Here is a 26506-nt window from a genome sequence, read left to right as displayed (position 1 = left end):
TTAAAGAAAATACATATATGACTTCCTTCATAACTGTATTATACACATCCAACACACTAGGATTATTATTATATCAATAAAATATATATATATATATATATATATATATATATACATATATATATATATATATATATACATACATTGCCAGCAAAAATAGGAAGCGCCCTCAATTTAAGAATTTTAGCACACCTTAAACATAACAGTTCAGCGTCTTAGCATGAATTCTTGGTGCAAAATTCTTTATAGGGGTCAGTGCTCAGTTTTTATGATATAAAGCTTCAAATTCTTATGTTCATACATACAGTATCCTGCGCATATTTGACCTAAATGACTGATCACAGCTTCAAATCTGCAGCATCAAATATGCACAGGATACAGTAAATAGACCCTCCGGTGGGAAACTATTTATTTTTAATTTATCAACTGGTGGCAGAAAGTTAAACAGATTTGTAAATGACTTCTATTAAAAAAAATCTTAATCCTTCCAATACTTATCAGCAGCTGTATACTACAGAGAAAGTTCTTTTCTTTTTGAATTTCTTTTCTGTCTGACCATCATGAGAATAGGGGTCCCACATCCCCACAGTTAAAGAGGTAAAACGGCAATGTGCATGTCTGTCTGATTGTTACTACATTAACCCCTTCATGACCCAGCCCATTTTCACCTTCATGACCTGGGCATTTTTTGAAAATCTGACCACTGTCACTTTAAACATTAATAACTCTGGGATGCTTTTACTTATCATTCTGATTCCGAGATTGTTTTTTGTGATAACTTTATGTTATCGGTAAAATTTCACTGATATTTGTATCCTTTCTCTGTAAAAAATCTAAAAATTTCATGAAAATTTTGAAAATTTTGCATTTTTCTAACTTTGAAACTCTCTGCTTGAAAGGAAAATGGATATTCCAAATAAATTACATATTGATTCACATATACAATATGTCTACTTTGTGTTTGCATTAAAAAATTGACAAGTTTTTACTTTTGGAAGACACCAGAGGGCTTCAAAGTTCCGCAGCAATTTTCCAATTTTTCACAAAATTTTGAAACTCGCTTTTTTTCAGGGACCAGTTCAGGTTTGAAGTGGATTTGATGGGTCTTCATATTAGAAATACCCCATAAATTACCCCATTATAAAAACTGCACCCCCGAAAGTATTCAAAATGACATTCAGTAAGCGTTTTAACCCTTTATGGGTTTCACAGGAATAGCAGCAAAGTGAAGGAGAAAATTCTAAATCTTCATTTTTTACACTCGCATTTTCTTGTAGACCCAATTTTTGAATTTTTAAAAGGGGTAAAAGGAGAGAAATCACCCTAAAATTTGTAACCCAATTTCTCTCGAGTAAGGAAACACCTCATATGTGTATGTAAAGTGTTCGGCGGGCGCAGTAGAGGGCTCAGAAGGGAAGGAGCGACAATGGGATTTTGGAGAGTGAGTTTTTCTGAAAGGGTTTTTGGGGGGCATGTCCCATTTAGGAAGCCCCTATGGTGCCAGAACAGTGGACCCCCCCCACATGTGACCCCATTTTGGAAACTATACCCCTCATGGAATTTAATAAGGGGTGCAGTGAGCATTTACACCCCACTGGCGTTTGACAGATATTTGAAACAGTGGACTGTGCAAATCAAAAATTTAATTTTTCATTTTCACAGACCACTGTTCCAAAAATCTGTCATACACCAGTGGGGTGTAAATGCTCACTGCACCCCTTATTACATTCCGTGAGGGGTGTAGTTTCCAAAATGGGGTCACATGTGGATATTTATTGTTTTGCGTTTGTCAGAACTGCTGTAACAATCAGCCACCCCTGTGCAAATCGCCTCAAATGTACATGGTGCACTCTCCCTTCTGGGCCTTGTTGTGCGCCCCCAGAGCACTTTGCGCCCACATATGGGGTATCTCCGTACTCAGGAGAAATTGCGTTACAAATTTAGAGGGTCTTTTTTCCCTTTTACCTCTTGTGAAAATGAAAAGTATAGGGCAACACCAGCATGTCAGTGTAAAAAATTAATTTTTTTACACTAACATGCTGGTGTAGACCCCAACTTCACCTTTTCATAAGGGGTTAAAGAAGAAAAAGCCCCCCAAAATTTGTAAGGCAATTTCTCCCGAGTACGGCGATACCCCATATGTGTCCCAAAACTGTTGCTCTGAAATACGACAGGGCTCCAAAGTGAGAGAGCGCCATGCGCATTTGAGGCCTGAATTAGGGATTTGCATAGGGGTGGACATAGGGGTATTCTACGCCAGTGATTCCCAAACAGGGTGCCTCCAGCTGTTGCAAAACTCCCAGCATGCCTGGACAGTCAATGGCTGTCCGGCAATACTGGGAGTTATTATTTTGCAACAGCTGGAGGCTCCGTTTTGGAAACAGTAGCGTACCAGACGTTTTTCATTTTTTGGGGGGAGGGGGGCTGTGTAGGGGTATGTGTATATGTAGTGTTTTTTACTTTTTATTTTAGGTTAGTGTCAGTGTAGTGTAGTGTTTGTAGGGTACAGTCGCATGGGCAGAGGTTCACAGCAAGTTTGCCACTGGAAGTTTGAGCTGCAGCGCAAAATTTGCGCCATCTCAAACTTGCAGCCCTCACTGTAAACCTCCGCCCATGTGAGTGTACCCTGTACATTCACATTGGGGGGAGGGGGCAAACATCCAGCTGTTGCAAACTCCGAGCATGCCCTTTGGCTGTCCGTGCATGCTGGGAGTTGTAGTTTTGCAACAGCTGGAGGAACACTGGTTTGGAAACACTAAGTTAAGTAATAAACTTTCAAGTGTTTTGCAACCAAACTTAGTGTTTCCAAACCAGTGTGCCTCCAGCTGTTGCAAAACTACAACTCCCAGCATGCATGGTCTGTCAGTGCATGCTGGGAGTTATAGTTTTGCAACAATTGCAACAGCTGGAGGCACTGAGGTAGGAAACGGACAATGTTTCCCAACTAGTGTGCCTCCAGTTGTTGCAAAACTACAACTCCCAGCATGCCCAGACTGCCAAGGCATGCTGGAAGTTGTAGTTCGGCAATATCTGAAGGATCAGATGTTGCCGAACTACAACTTCCAGCATGCTTGGGCAGTCTGGGCATGCTGGGAGTTGTAGTTTTGCAACATCTGGAGGTCCACAGTTTGGAGACCACTGTATAATGGTCTCCAATCTGTGGTCTTCCAGATGTTAGAGAACTACAACTCCCAGCATGCCTGGACAGACTGAGCATGCTGAGATTTGTAGTTTTGCAACATCTGGAAGAGCACAGATTGGAGACCATTATACAGTGGTCTCCAAACTGTGGACCTCCAGATGTTGCAAAACTACAACTCCCAGCATGCCCAGAAAGCCAAAGGCTGTCTGGGCATGCTGGGAGTTGCAGTTTTGAAACTCTCAGAGGCAGCAGTGAGATCGCTTTACGGCGATCTCACTGCTGCCAATGAAGATGCCGCACTGCTGCCGGAAACTCACCTCCGGGACGCAGCGCAGCCGGGACCGCACGGAGGACGCCGGGACCGCACGGAGGACGCCGGGACCGCTCGGGACACCGCTCGGACGGGTAAGTGACGCCGGGGGACGGGTCAGGGACACTTAGCAGAGCGGTGTGTGTCCCGATCCCCGTGATCGGGACTCACACACCGCGCTGCTAAGTATTTTCATAGCGAAACGCTGCTATCAGCTAGTCAGATTTGACCAGCTGATAGCAGCGATCGCTGGGGGGAGTGGGGGACGAAACCCCCCGTGGTCGCACGGTAAGATGGCTGGCTATCAGTGATAGCCACCATCTTTCCGGGCGCTGCGGGGTGCCGCGAGTAGCGGCAGTAATGTCCATGACGTACCTGTATGTCATGGGTCGGGAACACCTTGCCACCCATGACGTACAGGTATGTCATAGGTCGGGAAGGGGTTAAAGGGGTACTACGCTGGAAAACATTTTGCACAGGATACTGTAAATAGACCCTCCGGTGGAAAACAATTTATTTTTAATTTATCAAACTGGTTCCAGAAAGTTTAACAGATTTGTAAATTACTTCTATTTAAAAATCTTAATCCTTCCAGTACTTATCAGCTGCTGTATGCTCCCCAGGAAGTTCTTTTCTTTTTAAATCACCTTTCTGTATCACCACAGTGCTCTCTGCTGATACCTCTGACAATGTCAGGAACTGTACAGAGTACCAGAATATTCCCATAGCAAACCTTTCCTGCTCTGGACAGTTCCTGACATGAACAGAGGTGTCAGCAGAGAGCACTGTGGACAGACAGAAACGAAATTCAAAAAGAAAAAAACTTTCTCTGTAGTAAACAGCCGCTGATAAGTACTGGAAGGGTTAAGATTTTTTAATAGAAATAATTTACAAATCTGTTTAACTTTCTGGCACCAGTTAATTTAAAATAAAATTTTTTCCACTGGAGTACCCCTTTAAGGGGTTATTCAGGAATAACAAAAAAAAAACTAGCTAATTTGTTTGAAAAACAGCACCATGTTCTTAGGTTGTGTGTGGTATTACAACTTGATTTAGTGTAGGGGGTATGTCATACAGCTGAGGAAGACACCTGTGCCGAAACGCGCCCCTGTACCGTGATAAGGATTAATAAACCTTTACTTTTGAATGATTGGTGAGTGCTGGGTACCATTTTTTTTTTTACTGGTATTGCAACTTCAATGGAACTGAGCTGCAATACCACAAACAACCTGAGGACAAGAATGGTGCTGTTTTTTAAATTAAGTAAATCAGCTCTGTTTTCCTCATCCTGGATAACCCCTTTAACACAGCAATATTCAGTAGATACATCCTGAAATTCTGTTTCAAACAAACACTAAGGGGAGCTCAATTTATAGGAATTAATGAACTCTACAAGCATCAAGCTCCCTCTAGTGGCAGTAGGAAGAATTGTGTAATTAAATGGTATTTTCCCACCAACAGCACTCATTGTCCAACGGCTGGGACCCTAAGAACTGGAGTCCTGTAACCCCCCCCCCCCCCATTGGATGGAGTAGTAGTTGGATATTTGCAATGGCACTCCATTCAACTTTACGGGTCCAATGAAGATAGGCATGTGCTTTTCTTGGCTGTCTACATCTGTCCTTGGAATATTTTTTTTATTTTTTTATAAACTGGTGCCAGAAAGTTAAACTGATTTGTAAATTACTTCTATTTAAAAATCTTAATCCTTCCAGAACTTATCAGCTGCTGTATGCTGCAGAGGAAGTTCTTTTCTTTTTGGATTTCTTTCCAGTCTGACCACAGTACTCTCTGCTGACACCTCTGTCCATGTCAGGAACTGTCCAGAGTAGGAGAAAATCCCCATAGCAAACCTCTCCTGCTCTGGACAGTTCCTAATATGGACAGAGGTGTCAGCAGAGAGCACTGTGGTCAGACAGAAAAGAAATTCAAAAAGAAAAGAAGTTAATCTGTAGTATATAGCAAGAATTAAGAAAGAATTAAGATTCTTATATAGAATTAATTTACAAATCTGTATAACTTTCTGGCATGACACTGATCACACACTCATGACCCATTCTACAGGTAGGTGAAAAGTGTTGTTGGTGGAAGATCTGCCTTTAACTTGGAGTCCCCCAGCTACAGCAGAATATTGATATGCTTTTATATTTGCTTTCTGTATGTATAACCAGATCTAAGTTATAGAGAAGAATTTGTACAATTTTTATATATGTCATATTTATTCTTGGAGTACGGGTCCCCGGCAGTCCGCAGAAAGAGGGCATGTTGACCACCCCGCAAGGCGGCGGCTTACAAATTTTTATAATTTGCATGAAAAATTTAAAATCGGAATTGTAAAAGGGAAAAGTTCAGTTTGAAGTGGATTTGAGGGGTCTTTCTTTAAGAAATTCCCTATAAATCACCACATAAATTCCTCACAATCCGGATCTATTACACCTCAGCTGATAATCCAGGTAACATGCAATGAAGAAGATCTAAAATAATGTACATAAAAAGCAGGAGGTGGAAGGTTTGTAAGAGGTAGAAAGGGGGAAAAGTTATATAGAGAAAGAGACAGGTATGTAGGGAAGAGAATGAAGATGAAGTATCTGCTCGGCTCCAGCTCCTTGAAGTCCGTCCACTGCCTCAGACCACTCTTAGGGATTCCACATATTCATCCCACTGGCACCACAATGTCTAGAAAGCATCCAGCCAGTTTTCCACCATAGCGGACATATTTTCCTTACTCCTTGTATCTGTGATTGTATCTAGTAGCATCTGGAATGGGGGGGGGGGGCTTTCAGTTTTCCTCCACCATTGAGCCACAAGATACTTGGCTGCAGTGAATATATGTACAAAGAGCTTAGATTGAATGTTACTAATTCTGCTGGATGGGATGTTTAGAAGATATGTTTCTGCTGACAGTGGAATGTGGGACCCTATAACCCTCCTAACTAGTGATTGCACCTCCAGCCAAAAGTGTCTTAGAATTGGGCAGTCCCAAAATATGTGTGGTATAGAACCAATATCTCTATTACACCTCCAACAAGATGGTGAAAGTTGCGGGAAGATGCGGTGCAGTATCTCAGGTGTGTGATACCAATGTAGTAACATTTTGTACTGGTTCTCCTTATGTGTGATACAAGTTGAGGACTTGGCTGCCCGTGACCAGATGACCTGCCATTGTGTGAAGGTGAGGGGTTTCCCTAAATAAGATTCCCACTTTGTCATATATGGGTGTTGTAGTTGGGATGTATCCTCTGGAGATATTAGAATAACATAAATTCTTGAGATCAAACCTCTAGTGGTCATGTCTCGTTTACGAATAAATTCAAAGGGAGTTGGAGGGGGGAAGGGGGGAGCGGACAGGTGAATCACTAAATGCTCCTGAATGGTGTGGTAGTGAGATAGGCACTCTCTTGTCATGTATAATTTGTCACTAAGAGATTGCGGGGTTAGAAGCTTTCGAGTGATGGGATCAACCAAGTCGGCTAGAAAAAGTATCTTGCCCATGATCCAGGGGGAGATAGTCCTGATTTCATGGCTATCTGGGATATTAGGATTAAACAACATCGGTGTGAGTAGAGAGGTTGGTGATTTAAGGGGATATGTGGAGGAGGTCTCATTCCAGATTTTAATAATTAACCCCTTAAGGACCAAGGACGTACCGGTACGTCCTTGGTCCTGCTCTCCTGATATATCGCGGGGTTACACAGTAACCCCGCGTCATATCACGGCGGGCCCGGCGTCATAGTGAAGCCGGGACCCGCCTCTAATAGCGTGCAGCGCCGATCGCGGCGCCGCGCGCTATTAACCCTTTAGCCGCGCGCTCAGAGCTGAGCCGCGCGGCTAAAAGTGAAAGTTCCCGGCTAGCTCAGTCGGGCTGTTCGGGATAGCCACGGTTAATCGCGGCATCCCGAACAGCTGACAGGACAGCGGGAGGGCCCCTTCCTTCCTCCTCGCTGTCCGATCGTCGAATGACTGCTCAGCGCCTGAGATCCAGGCATGAGCAGTCATGCGGCAGAATCGTTGATCACTGGTTTCATATGAGAAACCAGTGATCAATGATAAAGATCAGTGTGTGCAGTGTTATAGGTCCCTATGGGAGCTATAACACTGCAAAAAAAAAAAGTGAAAAAAAAAAAAAGTGAATAAAGATCATTTAACTCCTCCCCTATTAAAAGTTTGAATCACCCCCTTTTTCCAATAAAATAAAAAACACAGTGTAAATAAAAATAAACATATATGGTATCACGGCGTGCGGAAATGTCCGAATTATAAAGATATATAATTAATTAAACCGTTCGGTCAATGGCGTGCGTGCAAAAAAATTCCAAAGTCCAAAATAGTGCATTTTTGGTCACTTTTTATATCATTTAAAAATGAATAAAAGATCAATAAGTCCTATCAATGCAAAAATGGTACCGTTAAAAACTTCAGATCACGGCGCAAAAAATTAGCCCTCATACCGCCCCATACACGGAAAAATAAAAAAGTTATAGGGGTCAGAAGATGACAATTTTAAACGTATAAATTTTCCTGCATGTAGTTATGATTTTTTCCAGAAGTCCGACAAAATCAAACCTATATAAGTAGGGTATCATTTTAATCGTATGAACCTACAGAATAAAGATAAGGTGTCATTTTTACCGAAAAATGTACTACGTAGAAACGGAAGCCCCCAAAAGTTACAAAACAGCGTTTTTTTTTCAATTTTGTCGCACAATGATTTTTTTTCCCGTTTCACCGTAGATTTTTGGGCAAAATGACTGACGTCATTACAAAGAAGAATTGGTGGCGCAAAAAATAAGCCATCATATGGATTTTTAGGTGCAAAATTGAAAGAGTTATGATTTTTTAAAGGCAAGGAGCAAAAAACGAAAATGCAAAAATGGAAAAAAACCCCGGTCCTTAAGGGGTTAATCTCATTGGCCCAAAAAAAGGTTCCTTGTGACAGTGCAGGGGGTAGATGACCATATCATAGAGGATGGGTGTATAGAAGCAATCCATAACTTCTCGACTTCAGTCCACCTGTTATACGGCAAAAATCTGGTTTATGAGGGAATTCTCCGGAGGTGCATCGCCAGATAATATTTATAGACTAAATACTTTGACTTCTCAATAATACACCTCACCGCTGATGGTAGAAATTTCATCAACTGACTTGTAGCTGTGGTGGCTCCTATTATATTACCATGCTGAAATTCTGTGAGCTTTTTAGACTGACCCAATCTCACAAATCTTTGTAAAGCTAGACTGCCTTGGAAGGGGCTGGATTTTAATCTGAAGTAATGAGACTGAATTCAGTGATTAAAGTGTAAGTCCAAAAGCTGCTCTCCTGAAAAATGAAACTGCAATTAAGCGCTACATTTGCTGAGGCAACTGTCTGACATTGGGCGAGTTCTCGATGTGCATTGGGCGAGTGCACGATGAATGGGACTAATGCACAGAACTTTTTGGGCGTAGTATGGTTACCAACTGTACCACCCAATATCAGCTTGGCAGAATGGGTGGGAGAGCAGCATTGGATTAACACTTTAAGAAGTGGAGTACAACTATTTTCCCTATATAGTGTATTTATATATACAAGGACTTTTTTCAGTTTTAGTTATTAATCTATATATTTTGCAATGTCATTTTGGGGATTTGGAATCACGTTTTGCATAATTATAGTCTCTAGATACATTAGTTTTAACATACTGTGCTCTTATATGGTTTGTCTGAACTTTGATGTAACATTGTCTCCAGTTTCACAGTAGCAAAACAACTATCAAAACTTAACTTTTAATTAACCAGTAAAAAATACTCATAGAATAAACACAAATGTGACCTGAAATATCGATATCAAAATCACAAAGCAACCCCAGAAAATGAAATCAGATCAGAGGGGCAACAATATAAATGGCCAAGTACCAACGCATTTCACCCACACTGTGCTATGTGGGACCCTCAGGGGACATAGATCCTGGGATAAAAAGAAATATCTGGATACCAAGTTACTTGAAAATGTAAGATAGGTCAGATACACAAAGCAGAAGTATCCAAAGCTCCACTGTGAACATCAGATCATGCTCACTAATGGAGACCAAATCTCTTAAAGCAGGGCAGTGGGGGTACCCCTTTAATATAAACAGTTTAGTAGATAGAAGTCATGAATATTCAGCATTACATATATCAACAATAAGGTTAAGATACCTTAAATTAATCCAGGTGGACATCAGAGACAGGTCACACAATAGGTCACCCCAGATAGCTACCTTCTATGGGCTTCCTAAGATTCACAAGGGCATCTATCCCCTCAAGGCAAGGCGCATAGTATCTGTGATAAACTCGTTAACCCAAAATATGAGTACATATGTTGATACTGTTTTAAGGAATTTTGTAACAGCACTCCTGTCATATACTAGCGATAGTTTGGATCTTCTTCTCAAAATTGAATCTTTGGAGATAGATGACAACATATTTTTAGCAAGTATTGACGTTGAATCATTACCGTATATAGTGCTATTCCTCATGTACTTGGGCTTCAAGCTATTCAATTCTTTCTGGGCACCCACCGTAGCCAATACCAAGCACACAACCTGTTCATTGTGCAACTTATGGATTTTTATTTTGCAGCATAATTTGTTCCTCTTTGACTCCAGATATTATCACCAGCTCATGGGTACGGCCATGGGGAGCCCATGTGCCACCCGCATAGGTCAATCTATACCTGGACTGGTGGGAGGATGCCATAATTTTTTCTGAGGAGTCAAATGAGCAGATGGAACATATAATTTTCTGGTTGCGATATATTGACGACTAGAGATGGGCAAAGTTACAGTGATTCGATTCGTCACAAACTTCTCGGCTTGGCAGTTGCTGACTTTAGTCTGCATAAATCCGGAGGGCTGGAAAAGGTGGATACAGTCCTAGGAGAGAGTCTCCAGCCCACTGGAGCATCTGAAAGCTGAACTCATTTATGCAGGATAAAGTCAGCAACTGCCGAGCCGAGAAGTTTGTGACGAATCGAATCACTGTAACTTCGCTCATCTCTATTGACGGCATGTTTCTGTTATGGTTGGGTACACAGACTCTATTTAGGAAATGTATGGAGTACACCAATAACAACTAGATTGGATTATCATTCACATCCGAGATACATATGGATTCCATAAACTTTCTAGATTTGAGATTATTCAAACAAGGTCATAAATTGTCAGCAACATTATTTCATAAGCCTACATCCACTAACAACCTGCTCTCATGGTCTAGTTTTCATCCCCCAGCATTGCGTAGAGGCATCCCAAAGGGTTAGTACCTTCAGGTGTGCTGCAATTGCTCGTCACAGGAAGATTTTTTTATTCAAGCGCCAGATCTTAAAACTAGGTTCATTGAGAGAGGATATGAATGAGATAGAGGGCACACATCCTATCTGCAGCCAGCACTGCCGGATGCGCACATACCTGTCGCTTGAACATCTACGTATGGGACATGGTGAGTGTGCGAACTTTAGAATATAAATACCAGTCTGGCCACATCTTGGGACGCAGTGAGTGGCCCTATCATGTGTTGTGGTTCTTACTTATCAGTTTCTATTGTGTGACCTGTCTCTGATGTCCACCTGGATTAATTTCATGAATCTTAACCTTATTGTTGATATATGTAATGGTGGTTATTCAGGACTTCTTTCTACTTAACTGTTCATATTAAGAGATTTGGTCTCCATTAGTGAGTATGATCTGATGCTCACAGTGGGGCTTTGGATACTTCTGCTTTGTGTATCTGACCTATCTTACATTTTTAGGGAACTTGGTATCCAGATATTTCTTTTTATCCCCGGATCTATGTCCCCTGAGGATCCCGCATAACACAGTGCAGGTGAAATGCGTTGGGACTTGGCCATTTGTATTGTTGCTCCTATACGTATATCAGAGGCTTGCAACCGGATTTAAATTTTCTGAGGTTGCTTTGTGATTTTGATATCAATATATCAGGTCACATTTGTGTTTATTCTGAGTATTTTTTATTGGTTAATTTATTAAAAGTTACGTTTTAATGGATGATTTGCTACTGTTAAAGATTTGTCTTTTGCAAACAACACATCCCTGTATCGGGTCATTTGAGTATACTGTGAATTCGTAACATTGTCTCCCTCAGGAGCAGTCTCCTCATTCTCTGTTGGATATGTGAAATTGAACTGGGAGTTGACTGGAGAATTAGCACTCGCCATCTTCTCAGCGGTCAATGCTGGCAGTCTATTTCTTATGGACTATAGCATTAACATATGGATGTGCTACGCTGGCTACCTGATATTCAAATCCTGCTATATGCTTCTCATCACTGTCGCCACGTAAGTAAAAATATACACAAGATGTCTGACTTCTAAACTTAACCTAAAGCTGGCAATGTCAAACATGTAACCCTACATAATGTAACCCTATAGAAACTTTTAGTGAGGATTTATCACTGTTGGGGAACCATTTTTGTAAACCTTTATTTTGTGTAATGCTCATAATGCTAATGTACACGTGCTAAATTTATTAAGTGGTTCTTGCAGGACATTTAATACATTTTAAGCAGGTACACCATTTTCGTATGCAAAATTTAGCAACTTAGCCTGTTGTGCCAAAAATTGCGACTTTTCATCCTGTTGTGCATAAATTTGCAACTTTTTACTGTCCGATGAAAAATTCCCCCCTTAGTGTATTAAATTTCCTGTCTAACACACTTAATATAGATTAAAACATGATTCATACAGGGCTCAAGAAAACTTTCCCATCTGGGCAATGGCAACGTATAAAAGGCCCATACAGGAAGAATGGAGTGGTAGAACAGAACATGCTAACTTATATTTGTTCCATTAAACTCAGAAGACCTGCCATGAGCATGGCATGGTTAATGTCAGCATACGGTACCTTTTTTGACAGGTTGCTGATGTATACAGGCGGCATGTGGACAGAACATGATGTGAATGGGACCCTTAGCTGGCCATACATATTAGAAATGTGGGCCAAATCTACAGATTTTGGGAAGACTAGATGACCATCTAATGTGTATTTGGGACTCTCTACTCTCCCCTGATGGCAGATGTCAGGGGAGAGAAGGGTTGGATGTGTCAGTTATAAACTTTCTGATCCTTTTGTTAAGGCAGCGGCTTTTACCTCTATAGGGGGTCAGGATAGCCATTTGCCACACAAGCATTTAGCCCACAGCTATCCTATGTATCGTATGTGTATGGCCAGCTGTGTGTGTATATCTATTCTTTCTGCGGACACCGGAAGTTGGATTTCTGCACCAGGTGTTTCCGATGCAGTAATTCTACTATGTGAACAGTGCAGCAGAATCCCATTGAAATCAATGGGACTCTGCTGCTAGGAATCTCCGTGCAGAATTCAGCACGTAAACTTTATTGTGTGAACATAGGCTCAAAGTGAATCTGTCAGCTCATATTTATATTACGAGCTGCAGACAAGGCCATATCGGTCACAGAATAACAATATGAAACATTCTTTTGCTTGTGACGATGGGTTTTCCACAATTTTGATCTTCTCCCAGAGCTCATGTCAGGGAGGCAGGACCTATCTGTTTGAAGGGAATCTGTTACCTCACAGCATGATTATGTAGCACTGGTAACATTTGGAGTAAAGGTACCTGTGATCAGCTTGTCTGTGACCCCCATATTGAAAAAAATGTTTTTATTTTATTTGCCCATATGAAGCATCAGAGACATAACGTGCCATGGTGGAAGCTAGCACACAGCATATCTTTGTCTCTTCTGATAGACAATTAAAAGCATTTGCTTTCAGTAGTGGGACCACTGACAAGCTGATAACAAGTACCTTTACTCTCTCTTTTACCAGTGCTAAATTAGTCTGCTAGAAGTTTTATATTGGGATATCTAGGTTATCATGCAGGATTTGAAGAAAGGGCTCGGCACCCTGTATGTCAATCAACCAAGACAGGGAGGAGACTCAGAAGGCAAGCGCAGCTACTAAACTTAAGCCAATAGACCCCACTTTGATACTTGAACCGGGGAGAAAATCATTATAATTTTATATGTTATAGCAAACCCATTAACACTAAATTTCCTGCCTGGTCACCTGACTGTCGGCAGCTCATATCATAAATATGTGACACATTTCCATTAATAACAGGTGGGCAGTAAGTGCTGTAGACAAAGACATTTTGAGAACTGTTTCTCTGAAAGCCCTTGGTGTGCAGCAATGCATCCCTTACAATGCATCCCTGACAGAGATTTGGGTCCTGCTTCAGCAATATTGTATTCTTGTTGCAAAAAACACATTAACAAATGCAAAGTCACAAAAAATGTACATAAAAAGCTCCAATATGATGCAGAGTAGAGTACATCAGTCATTCCACTAGGTGGTGACATACATACATACACCGGTGGTAAACATTGCCGTCACAATTTAGCAATGATATACATCTAGTTAGTGTAAACTTTAATGTCATCCTCATTATTTTCTGGTAATTCTCTATATTAAGCATTAGTACACTTATCATACACTTACAACAGCTCAATGACCCTAAAGAACTATTTACTGGTTTCTAACCCCATTGTCTAGTTTTGATATCTATATAACTTAAATTTGTTGAATTACAGGTTCCAGATTGCAGTAAACCTGAGCATGGAACGCTACGCACTGATGTTTGGGATGAATACATTTGTTGCACTTGCCCTTCAGACCATACTGACCGTTATTGTGGTGGACAACAGAGGTCTAGGCCTGGATATCATCACCCAGGTGGTTACCATGACTTCTCTACAGAGTAACAAAGTATTTATAAGGGTTGAAATACAACTTGGCCCTAGTTACTAGAATGGGTATAAGCTGCAATACTGGGCCTATTAAGAAGGTTGCTGTATTTTTGTTCTTTGCATGATCTAGTCAAATTTTAAAGAAGTTGTCCAGCAAAAGAAACCACCTGTGTATGGTATTAAAAAGTATAATGCAACTTATGTTATTAGCCACAGTGCACAGACCTCTCTATATCAGCTCTATTTACTCCCTTTTAGCCATGATGTCATACTCAGAGCTCCTATCCCTGCCCCTTTCCCCTCCTGTCTACTCAGGACAAGACCAATGATGTGAAGAATGGGAACTCATATTACTGCTCATTAGATTTTATGGCAGCAGGAAGCCTTTCACAGTGGCTTGTCAGAGCTTCCTGCTGTCTTAAAAATCTAATGTAGTAGTAATATGAGCTCCCCTCTTCACATCACTGGTCTAATCCTTAGCAGCATGGATGGGAGCTCTGCTTTCCGAATGTTACAGGACATCACAGCTACATACCAGACACCTCAGCTGATATGGAGAGATCTGTGCAGTATGGCTGATAATATTATATTGGAAGTTTGTTTATGGTACTTTTTTTAAACCATACACAGGTTTGTGTTTTTTCTGCTGACAGCAACTTCAACCTTCATATATGTCATGGCACTTTCTGCTATACCATGATAGCATGTCTTTCTACAGTGAAACGTCTAAGACAAACACTCAAAAGTGCATTAAAAAGTAGTGGTGGTGGGTGTGTTCTCAAGAAGGATCTAAAGTAGGAAAAACTGCAACACTAATTTGGTCAATATAAATAAAAGCTAAAACAGCTTTATTCCATAAAACATTGAACAACGTTTTGGCAGAAACAGCCGGCCTTTTTAAGCATTGTGCCAAAACTTTGCACAATGTTTTGTAGAATAAAGCTGCTCTAGCTTTTATTTACATAGACAAGAGTAGTTCTGCAGATTCCCCTAGTATGAGCTGCTGAGAGGTTAATAAAAGTTGGAATGGTCATCTAAAAAAAAAAGTATCTGAAAAAGATTCAGTCATATTTGTTGTCCTGGTGGACTTTGCATTATAGGAACTGAAAATCAGTCACAGGAAACCAGGACTGGATTATGGGGTGTAGTACATATTTCTTATGACGCGCTGCACACAGTTGCGTAACTTACCAAGAAACTTACATGAGTTATCCATTTCTCTCCCCAGTTTCTGGTGTACGGAAGTTACTTTGCAGTCATTTCTGGGATATTCTTCATCAGAAGCCTGTTTATTTTAATATCATATCACAAAACGAAGCAAAAGGAAAAGCAAGAGATCAAACCCGAGACCCCTCTCTAGTGTTGGGACCACTGCGCTCATGGACACTGAGATACAAGGTGGTCATGCTGGCATTAAATAGAGCATACACATCCTAGTCTATAGTAATGTTAGGCTTTGATCACATTTTGCAGAAACACTGTAGATTTTCAGATTTGTTGATAGAAAATTGTTAGAGGATCCCACTAAAGTAGATGAGGTTTGAACAAATCTCATCCACCTTCTGAAGAAAATTCTCCTGCAGTACAGATTTATGTCATAGATTTGTTGAAGATTTTCTCTTTGACTGTAATTTCTTACATTACAGCTTGAGATCTCTTACAATTCAGAACCACAGTAGTGGTATAGCAGCACTGCGGTGGATCACATCACTAGTGTTTTGACAGGCGGCTAGGTTAATGGTTCAAAGTGCATATTATAGAGCAATAGGGACACTTTTTAACACTCGTTCTTATTCAATGGACAATAAAGGTTAACTTTTATATACATCTTATGTTCGGAGACCTCCCTAGTATCACTAAGAAATTGATCCTTTGTGTATGTTAACACAGACCTGTTGTAAATAAACATTTATTGATATGGACTGTTTGTGATATTTGATCTGTCTTGTGGAATTAGGGTCAAAATATTAACAGTTCAGACACAGATCACCAGAACAGATACAAACTGCTTTGCTTGTAATAAATTACACAATATACTATATTAAGTTATATAGGCAGTGTCTGTCAGGAATGGTGGGGATGGAGTTCTTGAGCATGCACTGGCCCTTTAAGAGGTGGCTGTGCATGTGTGCAGCCCCTAGGTGGCAGGCAGCTTGCGACAATGCAGTATAAGGAGACCTGAAGCCTGTGGCAAGGCAAAAAAGTTTGGTGGAGATAAGCAGCGACATATATACTCATAACATGTAGGACACTGTCACATTTGCTGTATCCTACAAGATGCTTCTGGGGAAACCCACTGATCCATGGTATTATGAGTTTATATAAAACACAATGTGCAGCTGATAACCTGGGAGTGGTTCGAAATGCAACACTGTGCAGTAAGATTGAACCAAAATGGTCCCCAAAATTCTGGAACAAATTATGGTAATAAGTGGTGTAAAGTAAAACAGAGTCTAAAAGGGATACGCCGCTGAAAATATCTTATCCCCCATTCCAAAATATAGGGTATAAGATGTCTAATCGGAGTGGTCCCGCCCCTGGGGACCCCCGCAATCTCTGCTGCAGTACCCGTCATTTGGTGCATGGAGCGAACTCCGCTCCATGCCCGATGACTGCCAAACACAGCCGCCACGAACACGGAAGCTCCAACCTTACGTGTTCTGGCCGCCGCTGCTGTCGGCCTCCCCAGCAGCAGGACCCCTGCGATTAGACATCTTATCCCCTATCTTTTGGATAGGGGATAAGCTGTTTTCAGCAGAGTGCGCCTTTAAGATCCATCAAACAGCCAGGAGGCACTGTGATAATTCTGGTGCATTCTTAGGACAGTTACCATGGGCATTTCAATGAAAATTCCCCTGTAATTCTGTGCATGTCAAGTGCCTCTCTACAGTATAATACATTAATGCAAGTTAAATACTGCTCTTCACCTTAAGCGAACCTTGCAGCTCGGCCATTGGTGACTTTAGTCTGCTTAAATTAGTTCAGCTTTGCAAGTGCTACTGTTGCCTGGAAAAGTCAGGGATGACAGTCTTAGGTGTCCTAGGACTGTATCCACCTTTTCCAGGCAACTGGAGCACTTGGAAAGCTGAACTAATTTATGCAGACTAAAGTCATCAACCAAACTGCTTATTTTCTATAGCGTTATGGTCTTAAGTTACAATGTATTCAGTGATGGTCACAAAACTAACATTGTAACTTGAGGTTGACAGTCCTAATTCCCTACCATAAAATAAATTCACACAATTGCAATTTTTCTAACATTTTAATATTTTTTCACCTGCAAACTGTAGCAAAACATTATTAGCTTTATTATGCAGAAATGAGTCTTCAGTGTGGAGATTTTAGGTGTATAGAAATGGACAGCTTTATTGGGCAAATAAAAAGTTTGTGGCATTGATTTGTTTCCAACTTTAGGGTGTATTCACAGGTACAGTATTGTGTGCATCAAATATGCACATGATACTGTATGTGTAGATAAACCCCTAAGTGAATAAAATTTTTATATTTTTCATCATTTAACATTGAACACATCCCTTTCAAGCCAGATTGCTAAAAAATGTTGAGTCTTTTTCAGTTACATGGTGGACCCTTAGACCCACCTGTTTGCTCTTTCACATAGCATAAAGTGTTATGAGTTAGAAATACTGATATGAATAATTACCTAGTCCCTAAGAAGAAAAAATATATACAGTACTGCAGCTTAAATGAATATGGATTCTGCAATAACTTACCAAATTTAATATACATGATACGCCTTCAATTACCCCATGGCTGCCTAAAGTCTTGATAGTTATCCTCTAGGCAGCCAGTGGACTAAATGAAAAAGAAAAGGCTTCCCAATTGCACATATTACCTTGTTTTTCTTCCTTTTTTTGTTTAAATACAAAAAAAATATAATTGCAGGCTCTGAAAGAACTCCCTGTGTTTAAAGCTTACGCTGGTTAAACAAGACAAACAGTGCAAGAGGCAGTACATGTACGGTGATGCCTGGTAAGCTCCTGTGTTAGTCTAAGGCTATAAGAAAGGATTTGTCGATGAACTTCCTGCTGGAAACTGTCCCGAGGGTGCCCCGGCCTGAAAATGAAGAAAAAAAAAATCTCAGCTCAGCAAACCATAAATTACCAGTCACACTTATGGTAGGGTTACACGTGCCATTTTTTGCTGCACATTTTCTTACCCATTGAAGTCAATTTGCTACCAATTGCCTTCAATGGGTAGGAAAATACACAGCAGTAAATACGTCACGTGACCCTACCCTCAAAGAGATTGTGTCAACAAAAAATTAGCTATTGTTTATAATCAAGATTTTATATCAAATATATTTTTAAAGAATTTTAGTGACTTTTTTTTTTCCTAATTTTCCATTTTACCATCTATATTTTGAAATAATCCTGAAACCTTGCAGTTTTTATTCTGGCCACTAAGAATAATAATAAGCTAAGACTTCCTGCTCTGAAAAGATCATTTTCCAGAACTGTTCTACATATCGTCACAGACAGTATTACAATAAAATGTGACACAAGTGAATAGATAAGATGGGATCAGACCATTCACTGGTCAGAGCTCTGCCCGCCCCTCTCTAAACAATCCCCTCTGCACAGGAAATGCCTAGGAAGCTCGCCTATAGGAGTAAGGTCAGTTCCATTCTGTTGTGTCTATTTCAATGGGGCTTACTGTAACGCATATCTCTAAATGCTGTTAAATGGATGGCTTATCCAAGATTTTTGAACAGTTAACTTGCCATCAGGGGCACATAGGTTATGTATGGTGTTAACCTATATTGGGTGGATTGGGTGTTTTATTTTTCTATGTTAATGCCCCCGAAGGTTCTGCTTTCTAGAGCACTATGCATCCTTTGTGGTTCAAGACAACAGCTGATCACAGCAGGCTAGGCTTCTTCTCGCTATTCAACCAGTTATTCATACCGATATATGGAAGGTCAATTAATATGTAAACACCTGAACCATTGGTTGTCCCCGAATTGTGATAGGACAATAAACTTATCACAGACCTTTTGCTGCTGAATGGCTGCTCCAGTAGAGCGAGCTTCTATAGGCTCCTAATCCTGTACACCCATAAAGATGTTACAATAGGAGGTTTCAAAACCCTAAACACTGGGGGGAGATTTATCAAAACCTGTCCAGAGGACTTATTATATATAATAGTACTGATTATATCTGCCTCCAGACTGACATCACGTTCACTGAAGCTACATCACCTCAATGTGCTGCTTGACGTGACATAAAAAAAGTGACATGCAAAAGATTAAAGAGGTACTCCCGTGGAAAGTCTTTTTTTTTTTTTTTTTTTTTTTAAATCAACTGCTGCCAGAAAGTGCATTTTAGGAACTGTCCAGAGCAGGAGAAAATCCCCATAGCAAATATATGCTGCTCTGGAGAGTTCCTAAAATGGACAGCAGATGTCAGCAGAGAGCACTGTGATTGTGACAGAAGAGAACTCCAAAAATTAAAGCATTTCCTCTCAGCCCCTAAAAAGTACTGGAAGGATTAAGATTTTTTAATAGAAATAAATTACAGATCTGTTTAACTTTCTGGCACCAGTTGATTTTTAAAGAAAAGTTTTCCAAGGGAGTACCCCTTTAAGAATATAAATCACAACCAAGATAGTTATTATTGTCTATCACGTTACAACTACAGTGGAGACACAGGTCATAACACACTTTCCCTTCACAGTGCAGAGAGAGAAAAAGAGGTCTGTCTGCCTGAACTAGTGCAGAGGCTGCTGTGATCACAGGACTTTATTCGCCAGCTACTACTTCTTTGGTTAAGATATTTAAGTTATTAATTTACACAATGACTTTCATTTGATTGTTTTAAATAAATCAATAGTTATTATTCCAAATTAAACCGGAGCTAAAAAGTGGGTAAAGCATAACATTTGTGTGCCCGCTATTGCGCTCACCATGAAAGGATTACTAGAGACTGCAGGAGCTGCAACCTGTCCAAATGGAGTAACCACTGACTTTGCTGGAGCGAACACACCAAAACCAGCTCCTTAAAAAAAAAAGACAAAAAATTAAGTAATACAGATACTGCAGAATTTTGTGTTCTCACAATGCCAAAAATCGTCATTTACAGCACAATAATTATTTTACATAACTTACCTTGAATATTACCATTAGGCTGCTGTGAGTATGCAGTCTGTTGGGGGAAGGCCGTCTGAGGGGGGAATGCAGGCTGATGGAAAGTGCCACTATAGCTGGTAGGAAGACTGTACGAAGCCGATGTCCCGAACCCAGCGGGCATGCTTAGTGAGGCTGTTCCAAAAGAAGCTGTTTCAGATACAACCAATAATAGATACATTAGGATGCATAAAAAGGGCAGCCCTGCCTAAACCGGGACTCATACTGGGGTCAGCCTCTAATTTAATCTGTGTTATCAAGATAGTATCCAACTGGGGTATTAAAGCCAAATATCAGAAAAATCAACTGGCACTTGTTGGTTCAAAAAATAATTGAAACCCACAGCCTTACAAGAGGACATTGGTGAAGGCTGCTACTGATACCATGAGTGGGCTTTCAACTTCCAGTGCTGCCATAACCTAAGGACTGTTCCACACAAGAGCATGGGTACACATCCATAATACGATTCAGACATACGGACATAAAATGTATCAAATACCATAGGCGTACTCTGGGCACAAATTAAACTATACTTAAAAAAATGGATGAATATAAATAAAATTAATGATGAAATAGGGATTAAATATGGATGCAATATCAAATACAGATCACATATGGATGCAATATCAAATACAGATCATATATGGAAGCATTAGTCCCCTTTCACACTATAAAATTCATCTGTTTTAAAGATCAGTTATATGTTCCGTTATGAAAACCCTTAAAGGGATTATCCAGGAAAAAACTTTTTTATATATGAACTGGCTCCAGAAAGTTAAACAGATTTGTAAATTACTTCTATTAAAAAATCTTAATCCTTTCAGTACTTATGAGCTTCTGAAGTTGAGTTGTTCTTTTCTAAGTGGTCTCTGATGACACCTGTCTCGGGAACCGCCCAGTTTAGAAGCAAATCCCCATAGCAAACCTCTTCTAAACTGCGTGGTTCCCTGGTTCCCGAGACACGTGTCATCAGAGAGCACTTAGAAAAGAACAACCTTAACTTCAGAAGCTCATAAGTACTGAAAGGATTAAGATTTTTTAATAGAAGTAATTTACAAATCTGTTTAACTTTCTGGAGCCAGTTGATATATATATATATATATATATATATATATATATATATATATATATAAATAAATAAAAAGTTTTTTTCCTGGATAACCCCTTTAAAATCGTCTGTTAAACGGCCATTACAAAATCCCATTATAGTCTATGGGATTTTTACATTATCCGTTTTAACCCGTCGTAGCCCGTTACTAATAACGGACATTATTTTGTGCATGCACTATTTCTTCCGTTCTTTCTCCAGTCACAAAATACTGTCCGTTATTAACGGGCTATGTCGGGTTAAAACGGATAATGTAAAAATCCCATAGATTATAATTGCATTTTGCCGTTCATCGGACGATTTTAACGGTTTTCATAAAGGAACATTAAACGGATCTTTAAAACAGATGAATTTTATAGTTTGAAAGGGGCCTTAGAATTTTTATTCCTTTGCATAGGGAAAGGGAATTAACAAGTAGTTTCTAAGCAGGAAAACAACATAAAAAACATAAAACAACATATAAAACATAACAGGTCCGCCATACTACAATGTGTATTTGTGTCTTCTCCAAGTAGAGATGAGCGAACTTACAGTAAATTCGATTCGTCACGATCTTCTCGGCTCGGCAGTTGATGACTTTTCCTGCATAAATGAGTTCAGCTTTCAGGTGCTCCCGTGGGCTGGAATAGGTGGATACAGTCCTAGGAGACTTTTTTGTAGGACTGTATCCACCTTTTGCAGCCCACCGGGAGCACCGGAAAGCTGAACTAATTTATGCAGGAAAAGTCATCAACTGCCGAGCCGAGAAGTTCGTGACGAATCAAATTTACTGTAAATTCACTCATCTCTATCTCCAAGCATAAGCTCCACTGGCACAGAGACAGATATAAAATCATGCTGTGAAAAGCGCCAATGTTTATGATCTCATCACATCCCCACTAATACCCAGGAAGGATGAGAATGATGGCACGATGAAGTGCATTTAGGAAAGGGAATGATATTTTGGCCTGAACAAAATTCATACTATGTAACTGTTTACAGTGCATGGCTATACATCTGTGTCACAAACACAATCTATACCAGTGTCTCCCAACCAGGGTGCCTCCAGCTGTTGCAAAACTACAACTCCCAGCAAGCCCGGACAGCCGTTGGCTGTCTGGGCATGCTGGGAGTTGTAGTTTTGCAATAGCTTGAGGCACCCTGGTTGGGAAACACTGATCAATACCCTCAAGAACATGCACAGTTGGAAATGAGGCAATACTCAGTACAAAGGGAGCGTATTGCATTGAACTACAGGAATTCACACAGTAAAAACTCAAAACACAACAAAAAAAGAATAGTATTGAATAAAACAGCTAGCTCCAGTAGACTACTAAAGATCAAATAAGACAGGTGTATACTTCCACACACAGGAAATAATAGGAACTGCAACAAGAAATCCTAGGTAGAAACATGCAACGTTCACCTGCATTTAGGGTCTGGCATGTGAATGGGAAGACCGAGAATGTCCTCGGAAAGAAAACTGAAACATTGTAGGAAGCATTAACCATCATTTACATCAAATAATGTTCGGTAAGATCTACACTAGAGATGAGCGAACTTACAGTAAATTCGATTCGTCACAAACTTCTCGGCTCGGCAGTTGATAACTTTTCCTGCATAAATTAGTTCAGCTTTCAGGTGCTCCGGTGGGCTGGAGACTCTTTCCTAGGACTGTATCCACCTTTTCCAGCCCACCGGAGCACCTGAAAGCTGAACTAATTTATGCAGGATAAGTCATCAACTGCCGAGCCGAGAAGTTCGTGACGAATCGAATTTACTGTAAGTTCGCTCATCTCTAATCTACACCAGTGTTACCCAACCTGCGGCTGGGGGACACAAATCTACACTGTACGGCAGCTGCACAGTATTAGACTGTCTTATTACAGAAGTGTTTCCCAACCAGTGTGCCTCCGGCTGTCGCAAAACTACAACTCCCAGCATGCCCGGACAGCCAAGGGCTGTCCGGGCATGCTGGGAGTTGTAGTTTTGCAACAGCTGGAGGCACACTGGTTGGGAAACACTGTATTACAGACTAGATTCATAGGTATTGCCTTAGATTAGAAGGCTTGGCTTTTTCCCTTAAATAGTACCACTGCTGAGCATGGCCTGTGTCTAGTACTGCAGCTGACACTCATCCTTGTGGGCAGAGCCAGGATGCAATATTAGACAAATCACATAGACAACTTTGGCGTTGTTTTAGGAGAGGAAAGAAGACCCTGTTTTCATCATCTCAGACAACGCATCTAAATGTGCAAGCTTATGGCTTCTTAGTAAACCTAATATGATTCAAATGCCTGAACATTTAACATTAAAGGGGTACTCCGGCGGAAAACCTTTTTTTAAATTTTTTTTAAATCAACTGGTGCCAGAAAGTTAAACAGATTTGTAAATGACTTCTATTAAAAAATCTTTACCCTTCCAGTACTTTTAAGCAGCTGTATGCCACAGAGGAAATTAATTTATTTTTTACTTCGTCCACAGTGCTCTCTGCTGACACCTCTGTCTGTGTCAGGAACTGTCCAGAGCAGCATAGGTTTGCTATGGGGATTTTCTCTGTAGCATAGAGCTGCTAAAAAGTACTGGAAGGGTAAAGATTTTTTAATAGAAGTAATTTACAAATCTGTACAAAGAAACGAGCACGTACGTGCACTCACCGCTCAGCGGAGACAGCTCAGTGTAGGAGTCCAGTAACGGGTAGCTGGATCACAGCATCAGCGCAGGTGTAGTGGCGCTCGGAGGCTACAATGGCAGTTTCACACGTGAATGCGTGCTTCGTCCGGCCTCGGAGACCGGAAGAAGCACCCATTCACGTGTGAAACTGCCGATGTAGCCTCCAAGCGCCACTACACCTGCGCTGATGCTGTGATCCAGCTGCCCGTTACCGGACTCCTACACCGAGATGTCTCCGCTGAGCGGTGAGTGCACGTACGTGCTCTTTTCTTTGTACAGATTTGATACTTCATACTTTCGTATGTGCACCCCGTAGGAGATGCGACTATAGGTCGCCAACACTGTGCTGCATCCAAACCAAGGTGAATTTGCTTCTTGTGTGCCCTCTCCTTTCCCATCTCATTACTACTTTTAATTTACAAATCTGTTTAACTTTCAGGCACCAGTCGATTCTGGCACCGGAATACCCCTTTAAGGGCAGGGTCACATGGGGCACATCCGCAGCATATTTCACGCTGCGGACAGCAGTCAAAGAGGGACACCTGCCATGAGTGAAAACACAGAGCTATCCAGCCACAGCCAGAAGTTCGCTCTGCAGTCCCTCTGTGACTGCTGTCGAGGCATCCGCAGTGTTAAATATGATGTTCCCCGTGTGACCCTGCCCTAAGACAAGAAAAGTCGCCTGCAGATAAAAGTAAGGTCAGAGGGGGAGATTGATCAAAACCTCTAGAAAAGAAAGAGTGAAGCAATTGCCCATAACAACCAATCAGATTACTTATTTCATTTTTAAAAAGCTTCTGAAAAATTAAGCAATCTAGTTGGTTGCTATGGGTGACTGGTCAACTTTTCCCCATCACAGGTCTTGATAAATCTCCCCCCAAAAATCTATTTGATGTCTATACTGCAACAGACTATGTCTGCCCTTCCCCTACTTTCCATAGGTGCAAAGTGTAATCCTCATTGCCGCTACATGCATCCCTTGGGCCATGCCACATTGTGAAAGGTTTGTTAAGTTCATGTGATTTCAAAAGGGAGATGGTTAAAAATAATCAAATTCTGGGAAACATAGGAAACGTGCAAATACTGATAGTCCAATACTTCACATTAATTCAAGATGAATGTAAAAGAAAAATTGTGATGGGCTGGTAGAATGTTACATGCTGTGGGTGGTGATAAGGGAAAAAAAATGGTAGTCTTTAGCTGTAACATATAAAGTGCATGCCAAACTGTCTACAAAGCCCCCCCCAAAAAAAGAGACACGATATCAGCACCAGAGCTGGATAAAAAGTGGGACAGACTACTCACAGACATCCATTGCTCCGGCAGCTGTCGGTAGTCTGGTCTGGTGGTATGGGTGAAATGGGGCACCCGAGTAGTCCATCTCGGTCGTGTGACCATCACGGACTCCTGGTTGAGAATTTAAAAAGTGGTCTTCCAAGGCTTGTAGTTTACCAATATAGTACAGAGCAGGCATGCCAAATAGGAAGGACAATAGGGGCAGTATTTACGCAAGGGGATAAAGCTCAAACAGAGCTATGGTGAATTTTGAGGTATCAATAGGGTTATGCCTTCAATGGAAAGTTACCATAAACCACCTGATCTGTCAGATCTAAACAATACCACCTTCCCAAAGTAATAACCTTCCCTGACACACATAGGGGGAGATTTATCAAAACCTGTGCAGAGGAAGAGTGGTGCAGTTGCCCATAGCAACCAATCAGATTGCTTCTTTCGTTTTCCACAGGCCTCTAAAGAGGCCTGTGGAAAACGAAAGGAGCAATCTGATTGGTTGCTATGGGCAACTGCACCACTCTTCCTCTGCACAGGGTTTGATAAATCTCCCCCATAGACTTTTGGACATAGCTTTGGAATTGCCATTAATGACTTTAGTGGACAAAAAAAAACAGCGCCAGAAAGATGTCAACAATGTCCATTATCCAGTTTAAGTAGATCATCGTAAAATTGGTTTAAAAATTTTGTGGGGCCATCAATATAAAAAAAAGTAAAACATTCCTGTTTTTATACTAGTCACTGCATAAAAGATTAAAGCTGGCCATACGCATTAAAGGGGTACTCCAGTGGAAAACAAATTTCTTAAAATCAACTGGTGCCAGAAAGTTAAACAGATTTGTAAATCTTAATCCTTCCAGTACTGATCAGCTGCTGTAGTTCTCTTCAGTCCGACCACAGTGCTCTCTGCTGACACCTCTGTCGGTATCAGGAACTGTCCAGAGCAAGAGAGGTTTGCTATGGGGATTTGCTTGTACTCTGGACAGTTCCTGACATGGACAGAGGTGTCAGCAGAGAGCACTGTGGTCAGACTGAAGAAAAATCTAGTAAAAAATACAAACTTCCTGTGGATCATACAGCAGCTGATAAATACTGGAAGATTTAGATTTTTTTTTATAGAA

General features: G+C 40.8%; 2 protein-coding genes across 15 annotated transcripts in view; one reads left to right on the top strand and one right to left on the bottom strand.

The window, feature by feature from the left end:
- Nucleotides 1-16434, top strand: part of SLC19A3 (solute carrier family 19 member 3) — a 59176-nt gene extending 42742 nt beyond the window's left edge. For all 4 annotated transcript variants that reach the window (XM_056564532.1, XM_056564534.1, XM_056564533.1 and 1 more), the window contains 3 exons: nucleotides 11571-11763; nucleotides 14038-14179; nucleotides 15422-16434. In XM_056564532.1, coding sequence (XP_056420507.1) covers nucleotides 11571-11763; nucleotides 14038-14179; nucleotides 15422-15553 — 467 coding nt within the window. In that variant the 3' untranslated portion in view covers nucleotides 15554-16434. The remainder of the gene's footprint in view (nucleotides 1-11570; nucleotides 11764-14037; nucleotides 14180-15421) is intronic.
- A 1006-nt stretch (nucleotides 16435-17440) lies between these two features.
- AGFG1 (ArfGAP with FG repeats 1) overlaps nucleotides 17441-26506 on the bottom strand; it is a 111136-nt gene continuing 102070 nt past the window's right edge. For 7 of the 11 annotated variants that reach the window (XM_056564504.1, XM_056564513.1, XM_056564512.1 and 4 more), the window contains 4 exons: nucleotides 25401-25502; nucleotides 20318-20485; nucleotides 20116-20207; nucleotides 17441-18267 (listed from right to left, as the gene is read on the bottom strand). In XM_056564504.1, coding sequence (XP_056420479.1) covers nucleotides 18208-18267; nucleotides 20116-20207; nucleotides 20318-20485; nucleotides 25401-25502 — 422 coding nt within the window. In that variant the 3' untranslated portion in view covers nucleotides 17441-18207. The remainder of the gene's footprint in view (nucleotides 18268-20115; nucleotides 20208-20317; nucleotides 20486-25400; nucleotides 25503-26506) is intronic. The other 4 variants (XM_056564509.1, XM_056564515.1, XM_056564505.1 and 1 more) reach the window with 3 other exon arrangements.

This window comes from Hyla sarda, chromosome 3 (assembly GCF_029499605.1).
Source record: "Hyla sarda isolate aHylSar1 chromosome 3, aHylSar1.hap1, whole genome shotgun sequence".
Classification (NCBI taxonomy): Eukaryota; Metazoa; Chordata; class Amphibia; order Anura; family Hylidae; genus Hyla; species Hyla sarda.
The sequence above is the reverse complement of the archived record's forward strand: the minus strand, read 5'-3'. Positions and strand labels throughout refer to the sequence as shown.